At 34.6% G+C, this 9,987-nt stretch overlaps 1 protein-coding gene across 1 annotated transcript in view; it reads left to right on the top strand.

The window, feature by feature from the left end:
* The first annotated feature begins 2,379 nt into the window (after positions 1-2,379).
* The window catches only part of LOC117119259, an 8,417-nt gene continuing 809 nt past the window's right edge, over positions 2,380-9,987 (top strand). The window contains exons 1-2 of the mRNA XM_033264064.1: positions 2,380-3,562; positions 7,974-8,159. Coding sequence (XP_033119955.1) covers positions 3,351-3,562; positions 7,974-8,159 — 398 coding nt within the window. The 5' untranslated portion in view covers positions 2,380-3,350. The remainder of the gene's footprint in view (positions 3,563-7,973; positions 8,160-9,987) is intronic.

Raw genomic sequence — 9,987 nt, 5'->3', positions numbered from 1 at the left:
GTCAAACGTTTCGTTTGGGTCTATACCCTAGCTGCACTGATGAGGCCTGGAAGGCCGAAATGGATCCGTCTGCAGATATTGGGATTCCTTCCAGTGGATACTTAGTTTATCTTGTCATTCTGATCGGATTTTCTCTACTGTTCCATTTTAATTTTAAATAGTTTTGCATTATGTGGCCGTTTGCTGTTTCATGGGTTTTTCCCATTTGCCTTTTAAAATTTATTTATATTTCATTAAAGAATCTCTTTTTGAGATCCAGCAGGCCGCCATTAATGCACGGTAGAGATTGCATCTTTAGATCTCCGATCTTGTTCACAAATTCACGGACTAGTGCTGTTTTGTAAGAATTTCGTAGGACGCGTTAAAAGTGACAAAATATTCTTTGTATCTACTGGAATCGAGCCACATAGCATGTATTCCACTATTTGCATTCACACCTGGGCTGTGTATATATATTGCCTTGGTTTGGCTCTGTAATCATTAGTGGTCGTGGGACTGGTTTGGGCCCTACCTAAGCTGGACGAACGTTTCGTTTGGGTCTATACCCTAGCTGCACTGATGAGGCCTGGAAGGCCGAAACGGATCCGTCTGCAGATATTGGGATTCCTTCCAGTATATTGCTTAGTATATTTTGTCATTCTGATTAAATTTAAAAAGGCAAATGGGGAAAACCCATAAAACAGCAAACGGCCACATAATGCAAAACTATTTAAAATTAAAACGGAACAGTAGAGAAAATCCGATCAGAACGACGAAATAAACTAAGCATCCACTGGAAGGATCTTGTTCGACTAGTGCTGTCTCGTAAGAATTTCGTAGGACATGTTAAGAGTGACAAAATATTCTCTGTATCTACTGGAACCAAGCCACATAGCTTGTATTCCACTATTTGCATTCAAACCTGGGCTGTGTATATATATTGCCTTGGTTTTGCTCTGTAATCATTAGTGGTCGTGGGACTAGTTTGGCCCTACTTAAGCTGGTCGAACGTTTTGTTTGTCTATACCCTAGCTGTACTGATGAGGCCTGGAAGGCCGAAACGGATCCGTCTGCAGATATTGGGATTCCTTCCAGTGGATGCTTAGTTTATTTTGTCATTCTGATCGGATTTTCTCTGTTTCGTTTTAATTTTAAATAGTTTTGCATTATATGGCCGTTTGCTGTTTTATGGATTTTTCCATTTGCCTTTTTAAATTTATATATTATTGCGATCCAGCGGGCCGCCATTGATGCACAGTAGAGATTGCATCTTTAGATCTCCGATCTTGTTCACAAATTCATTGACTAGTATATTCTCTGTATCTACTGGAATCGAGTCACAGCTTGTATTCCACTATTTGCATTCACACCTGGGCTGTGTATATATATTGCCTTGGTTTGGCTCTGTAATCATTAGTGGTCGTGGGACTAGTTTCGGTCCTACCTAAGCTGGTCGAATGTTTCGTTTGGGTCTAAACCCTAGCTGCACTGATGAGGCCTGGAAGGCCGATACGGACCTGTCTGCAGAAATTGGGATTCCTTCCAGTGGATGCTTAGTTTATTTTGTCATTCTGATCGGATTTTCTCTATTGTTCCATTTTAATTTGGTTTGTGCTCCTTAATAGGGGCACCCCATTAAGGGGAGGTTTTTTAGTTCAAAATGTGTCCTCTTAACAGGCGTTATACTGTATATGGAAGTATTGTACATGTGTGTCTCGTAACAAACAGCATGATATTTGATACATACTTACTAAAGAATATAATTACCTAAAGCATCGTTTTATTTTTATTTACATGATTGTTCATTTCCATCATTTTTTGCCTTATATAATTCTGACATTGGTTGCTAGTATCTTTGTCATGTTCGGATTTCATACTGCCCACTAATTTAGCAGGCACTAAAACGTTTTTTTTGAAAACGAAATTTCCTTACCTCAGCTCCACCATGGTTGGGACTGAGGTAAGAAAATTTATGATTAAGGCACCTCAAAGTGGCCGGAAATGGAAATGACAAACTTTAATTATGACTTTTCTTTTTTCTCCATTTCTTTTATAATTTTAGGGGGGGGGCTCTGCCCCCTTGAATCCACCACTGTGAAATTATAATTTTTCATGTCCTTTACATCTGTAGGCCTACAATCACTGAAGCTGATAATTTCCAACAGATTTTCCAGCACATTATTAAAAATCAACGGGTAGAAGAGCGGGCAAAAAATGTAATGCATACTATAGCATTTCGCAATAATTAGGAACGATTTTAGTGAAATAATAATAATAATAATAATAAATGGATTTATATAGCGCAAATAAACGAGGTATCTATGCGCTAGACAATATTGAAGTCAAGAACACAAAGAAAAAAGCCGGGAAACAACAATATTGTAGACAAGAAAAAAAAAAAAAAAAAAAAAACAATAAACACCAAGCTAACACCCAAACCGATGTATGGGGTTACACCATCACCGCCAACCGGAGATCTGTGTTTATGTACTCCAGTTAACAATAATAATAATAATAATATTTATTTGGCAAAGTAAAAGTACAATCTTGCCAGGAGCAAGGAATAGGCACGAGCCCAAACAGTAAACTGCCCTTGCTCCGTCATCAAAATTTTAGTACTTTAAAAAAAAAAGGTACTAAATTTGTAAAAACAAGGAATATTCAAGATAAAAAATGAACAACAGAAATGTATCTTGCAATCAAGTATTTAGTTAGTTCAGCTTTGAAATCAGAAATGGTTGAGGATTGCTGAATTTGTACTGGAAGTTGTTCCCAAAGTCTTGGAAAAATTACAAAAGAGGAATTTAAAAAGGTATTGGTTTCGTCCTTCCAATGTATCAAACGCCCATCACACCTATCACTTGATCTAACAAAATCATTAAAGGAAGCATCCTAACCTGGACCAAACAGCACTAACTAGTGCAGAAAAACAGAAAATTTAAAAAAAAAAAAGATAAAAATGTAGTTATAAAGAGGCAAATAGAAAAGTTTTGAGTCGCTTCTTGATGTCAGTTTTGTTCAATTAAAATTTTATTTGATTAATTACTATTACTATTGATGGCCACGTATGGGTGCTCAACAGGCATGGTATGAAATAATTTAAAAGGGTGTAATTTCAGCCAAAACCCAACAAGCTCAATCAATACACCATTATTGTTATTAATACTACTACTACTATCGTTATCATCATTACTATATATTATTATTACTATTAGTTTCACTAAAATTATTATTCTTATCTTTGAAATTAATATTAAAATAAATATTATTAAATATATTTATTAAGTTACAAGAAAAATAAGAAGACAGACCATACTATAACAACAGTGAAAAAGGATACACCTATTTACTATGCCAATGAGAATGTTGTAATGAGCCAAGCAGGTGAAGTAACATACGAGACACTGAAAAAAACTGAAGATGAATCATACGAACAACTAACTTACAATCAACCTGATTCTGATTCCTCTACGGAAAAGGCATTGGACTGCACGTATGAGAATTTACCACCTTCGAGTCAAGAGAAAGTGGTCGAGAATGCACACCATGTGAGACCCAAACACCAAGTGGTTACGAGTCTCAGGTATAATCAATACAATATGTAATCATTACTATTTCAGTAGGATTTTGAAATCCAACCTCCAAACATTCAAATTCCATTGAACTAGAAGTGTTCTCTGCACACTATAAAATTAAACACACCAAAAGATTTATTAAATTATACAGTTATAGTACTCACTCACTTAACTAAATACATACTCAGACAAAATAAATACATACGTACACACACACTAACATGCATCATACATCTAAATACATACATACTATTAAATACACCATACGCTAATTAAGACTACTATTTCATCATACAGTAACTGCAACGTATTGTTTTTGTTTAATAAATTTCGTGTCCTGTTTTATTAATATATACTTTTTAATATTCAATCAGTATAAAGAGGGCGATATTGTAGTATCTAGTTTTAGTATATTTTTACAATTAAAAAAACATGACAATAGCATTAAATTATATGTGCATACTAATGGTGGTTGTTAAAAACGTTTTTAATTATTTCTAATTGAACTTTATGGTACTTATTTGATATGAACTTATTCCTCCATGGTTTAAGGATGATTTATTACAAGCTATATTTTTTTCATGAAGAATAAGTTCAAGAATAAACTTTAGGATAAATTTTGTTAGATCTAGACTAAAACTGATTAATGTCATCGTAGGACAGGGATAATATGCTCATGCCGCCTTGTCCTGGTGACAATTCTCGCTGCTGTGTTCTGTACAGGCAGAGGTTTTTCAGTTTCTGTTTTAAGGGGACCGTAAAAAGACTGTTACAATAGTCCAGGAGTGATGAGACAAATGCTTGCAGAAGTTTTGGTTGTTGTGGGTTCATTTAGAAATCGTCTGACAGAGTTGATCTTACAGAGAACATGAAAAGGTGATTGGCATACATAATAATTAATCAGTTTAGTAATTTAAGAGAGAAATCCAGATGTACGCCAAGGTTACAAACCAGAGGCGATGTGTCAATGTCTGCGTTACCAATGCTATCAACGAAAGGGATGAAACCTTACGAAACATGAGAAATGTATGAAATGTGTTTTTGACTCATTGAGAAACAGATTGTTGGAAATTGACCAATACCGGATGTCCTGAAAACAGGTAATAATTTTTTGCTACGCCAGGTTTCTATGAGATGAATTTTTGGCTCCGCCAGGTTTCTCTGACATGAGGTTAAATAGACTTGAACATCGTCGGCGTAAATCATGCAAATGACACCAGCTTTTGGCAATCCTATAAATGGTGTTAGCATAAAGTGCAGACCCCAGCTTTTAGCAGTCTTTTAGAAGATGATGCCCCATTAATTGTCACGAACTAGTAACTGTGATCTCTCCTGAAGATCAGAAAACAGCCATTCAAGAACTTTGTCACAGAATTCAAAATCAGATTAAAGTCGTCTAAATAAGAGCTGCATGAACGACGGTGTCCTCGATGATAGTTCTGTTCCGGAGGTGTCTGGATATTATTCTGTGCGATTCTACAAATTTATTAAACTCTCTCCTTTAGGTCGTAGTGACCATGCTTCCATTTTATACGAACCTTGTAATTTTCAAAAAAAGCATATAAAAAGGAAGACCTTTGAACGTCGCCCTCTAAAGGATTCATGTATGCAGCGTTTTGGTCAAGTCATTACAGGAATGGATTGGGATGATTTGATTCCATTAAACGGAAATGATCCTGAGTACCTCGCTGGTAAATTGGAAAGTGTATTAAGGGATACCTATACAAATTCTTTCCAGACAGTATTTGTTCGCGTTAAGGAAAGTGACAAGCCCTGGTTTAATCAACGTATAAAAAATACATTGATAAAAGACATCGTGCCTACAGAAAAGGTAATGATTTGCTATACCGATATTACAGAATGTTAGTACGTTATGAGATTAAATTGGCTTCGAATGAGACTCGTAAGTGGCACATAAAAATGTACAGAAGATCTCTGGACGATTAAAACCCAAATCTTTATTACTTGAGCCCAGTTGTGACTCTAATGTTTTTGCAAATGTTGTTAATAAGCATTTTGCTAGTATTTATTCATACTTACCGGCACTTAATCTGCAAAAATTATCAGCCTTTCTTCCCACATTTAAGCCCCCAGTCATATACCCTGGGCAAGTTTACAAACTTTTAAAGGCGATTAATGTTAATAAATCTTGTCATCCTCAAGATATACCGCTTCGTTTAATCAAAGAATTTTCTTTGGCGCTTGCTCCCCCTCTGTGCAGAACATTTAATTGCTGTCTCAGAAATTCCATATTCCCTTTTATCTGGAAAAATGCCATAATTACCCCTGTTCCCAAAAAACCTAAGGCTTCTATTCCAGATGACCATAGGCCAATATCCATTACACCGATCTTTGGTAGGATCTTTGAAGCTTTCCTTTCTGATTGGATAGCTAGGGATTTTAAGCCTCAGTTTGGGAATGCTAAAGATTCATCGTCTACCCATTATCTTGTTCAGCTTTGTAATAGGTTGCTGTCGGGAACGGATAGTCCGGGAACTTATGGTATGTGCCATAGACTTTAGTAAAGCATTTGACCGAGTCAATCATTCTATTTTAGTCAATAAGCTAAGCAAAGTGACCTCAAGTGGGACATGCAAATTAAGGAAGTTGTGTCCAAGGCATCACGTATGCTTTATATGTTGCATATTTTGAAGCGATATGGAGCCTCAACTGATTATCTTATTTTTACCTTTAATATGTATATTCATCCCATTTTAGAATATGCCAGTTCTCTTTGGCATTCTTCAATTACAAAAAAACAGAGTGATGAGCTCGAATTTGTTCAAAAACGAGCAGTTAAAATTATAATTGGATGTCGGAATTATGATAGTTATGCGAATTCTCTTGATGTACTGAATTTAAGTACGTTGCATCAGAGACGAATTATTAATCTCCTAAATTTTGGAAAGAATCTGCTATCATCAGAACGCTTTAAGGAATGGATCTCTGTAAAAGAAGAACCAATAAGATCACTTCGAAAGGTTAATCGATATTTTGTACTACTCTGTCGAACAAAAAGATTTGCCAAGTCAACTATTCCAAGTGTTATTGGACTGTTAAATAAAGATTAATTTGGATAATTGGCAATGTACTTCCTGAATTGAACTGGTTTTGTTTTGTTTATTGATTTTTTAATGTGTAATGTAATTGTTCGTATATGGTTATGACTGTTAACTGTTTTTAATGAAATTTGTATATATTAATAACTTAAAATTCTAATTAATTGATTTAATTAATCAATTTATGCTGATTGAAATTTTAATAATAATTGTAAATAATAATTAATTAAATTTTTTTTGTAATTTGAAATTTTTCTCAAATGTTAATTGCTGGTTTTATATTTCTGTATTTTTCTTCATTGATTTTTATGTAAGCTCTTCATTTCAATCTTGAATTGTATTTTGAGGCTTTTATACCTGAATAAATGAAAAAAATAAATTTAAAAAAATTTCCAAAGAACAAATCATAACGATAATATCAATGCAACAAAAACCAAACATGTGGTTCCTTGGGCTGTGGTGCAGGAAGTTGGCCTCAAATTGTCCCATAACTAAATAATAATACATAATTAATTTGCAAAAGATGGAGTCATTTTTGTGCCTTTGGCTGTGCCATGAATTTAAAAGTAATGACCACTGCCGAAAGCAAAATTGATATTGGTCTGAATCATTAAAGTAAGTTCAAGTAGATGAGATTTAGATGGGGTTTGCCCCGAATTTGCTTGTAATCTGGAATAAACGCATTAACACCTGCCTTGTGAGGGATATTATTATATCACGAAAAATCAATTGTAGCCAGAACAGTTTTATTAGGTAAATTTTTAATTTGGTCAATTTTGCGGATATAGACCGTCTAATCCTGAACATACAGGTGGAGAGCAACAACGGTCCTTATAAATTATCCACATATTGAGAATTTATTTTCTGTAGCAGTACCGTTGCCCAAAATGATGGGTTTGCCAAGATAGCCTGCTTTGTGATTTTGGGTAAGACACAGAAACGTGCTGGGTCAACCTGGATATGATGGGGTCCAATTTTGGGATCGATGGAACCTTTTTTACTCATCGTTAATACTTGAGATTTTTCCACTTCCTTGGAAATTTCTAGAGTTAGGGTTCTCTGTGAGTTAACAATAGTGAAAAAGATAGTTTAGTTTTATTAAGGACTATTCTTAATGGAATTTAATGTCCATAACGACAGTGGTAGCTTCATTATCAGCTGGTTTGACAATAATATCACACTGACATAAATTGGCCATGGCATGAATATCATTTTTTTTTCAGGTCCTCTTCAATGGCCTGAATGGAAGTTTTTAAAGCTCCAAATTCAGAGTTTTCAAAGGTGCAGACACTCCGATTTCGGAGTAACCATACCTCCAAGGTTATTGATGTAATATATGTGATTATTATCATTATTTCAGTAAACCTAAGAAATCAAAGCATACGATAACAAAACTGAATACACCTATCACCTGTGTCAATTTGAGTAATGCAGTGAGCAAGGCAGACGAATCAGCTTATGAGACACCTATACCAACTGTACAAAATTCGTACGAACAACTAACTTACAAACAACCTGCTTGTGAAACATCTACGGAAAACAACAGGTATGAAAAATATACAACCACTTTGATTTTTATACTATTTTTCCAATGTAATAACATGCAGCGACCTTGTTTCAGGATAATTCATGATGTGAATATAATGAACAAAATATTCATAGCAGGTCGAGATCCATGAAAAGTCGTATATAAAGATGTGGGTTACCCACATCTTTATATTTGCAAAAGTAATTAAAATTGTTTATTGAGCAGATTAATGACACAATGATAAACAATTGTACAAATTCGGCTGATGCATATGAACTTCTATTTAGAGACATAATTTCATTATTTTCTTTCCAAAAAACTTAATAAACGTTTACTAGCACCTCATATCGACTTTTGAATGGTGAAAATCGGCTCAGTATAACCCATTTTATTGAGTACAAATTTTAAGTTCATAGAACATACTGCTGTTACATCTTCTAGTTTTCCCCCACCGTTGTATTTAGGTACACGCTACAGTATACACAATGAGCCTACAACTTTGCATAGCAGAGTTCTGCACGAGTGATTCAGCCCACATCTTTATATGTCTGAGTTAACGCATGAATGGTTTTATGGACCTTCTCCAGATTTTTTCCTACCCCACATCTTTATATCTAATTTTGCTGAAAGTTCCGCTTGAACAATTTCGTGGACATTTTGCTATCTGCACATGACATGCTTCCATTGCAGGGTTTATAATGTATTGAAAGGCAAAATCTAGGAAGAGAAGCCAGCAGCTTACTCTCCGGAGTTTTAGAAGTTATTTTATATTTTCTTTTTATATTATTTTGCTTTTTAAGCTGCTGGCACCTAGCTATTGTAGTCTTGCTTGATTTTTTTATTGCCTTTTTTTAATCTTAAAATAAATGAATGATTGTTAGATAGGATAATTTATATGAAAGAATAGTGGTGGTGGTGGTGCTGTTCTTTATATTTGAAAACAGAGACCTGCATATGAAAAATGAAAACTCAAAACAGAACCATTTATATTTTACGCATAAGTCGAGAAAAAGGCCAAAGCAATGCTCTAATCAAAGTTTTAAAGTAGTTAGGCAGCACCAAAGTGGGAAAAAATGATTTACAAAGCGATTTTTGTTGGAAACTGCTGATATCGACCTGAAATACCACCAAAAATAAGTTGGATGGATTTCGGCCATGGGAAAAATTTTTTTTATGACCTTTTACCTAAAAAGGGTAATTCTATATAATATAGTAGCAAGGTGGTGGGGGTAGAATAGATACGGTAGCCATATTATGTATAAAATATCATTGTTCAGGACCACTACATTTTTTTTTTATCAAGGGTTGTGCAAACATATCATTAATGATGTCAGAAACTTTCAAAGGGCAAAGGTCATTGCAACAAATTGGCCCATACCTTAACAAAGCAATGGATTATGTACATTCCTTTTGAAGTTCCTGCTTTTTTCTCTAAACAAAGTGTTTTATGGCTCATTAAATCTTAAATTTTTATAATAATTTCACAATGGCATCCAAAGATGGCCGACACACATTTTGCATAGCTATTATTCAGTAACAAGTGGCACTTACTTTGCAGTGGAAATTTTTTATTTTCTTGGTCATAATATACCATGCAATAAAAAAAATGTAAATCTGGTTTAAGGAATATATGAACAAATATTGAACTTAAAATAAAAATAAATATGTAATAATAAGCAAGGCACATGTCATTGCTGAAGAACCACAGATTCTTCTGGACGCTTAAACCACCATTCCATTGTGGTCAAGCTGTGCTGACGTTCGCCATGTTTGTGGAAGGTCACGGGCTCGAGTGTCGGTTGATTTTTTTTTATCTTTGTCAGATTTCCTTTTTGTTGCATTTCAA

Source organism: Anneissia japonica, unplaced genomic scaffold, assembly GCF_011630105.1.
Source record: "Anneissia japonica isolate Jap-2015-1 unplaced genomic scaffold, ASM1163010v1 scaffold2308_len244532_cov108, whole genome shotgun sequence".
In the NCBI taxonomy this organism is placed as follows: domain Eukaryota; kingdom Metazoa; phylum Echinodermata; class Crinoidea; order Comatulida; family Comatulidae; genus Anneissia; species Anneissia japonica.
The sequence above is the reverse complement of the archived record's forward strand: the minus strand, read 5'-3'. Positions and strand labels throughout refer to the sequence as shown.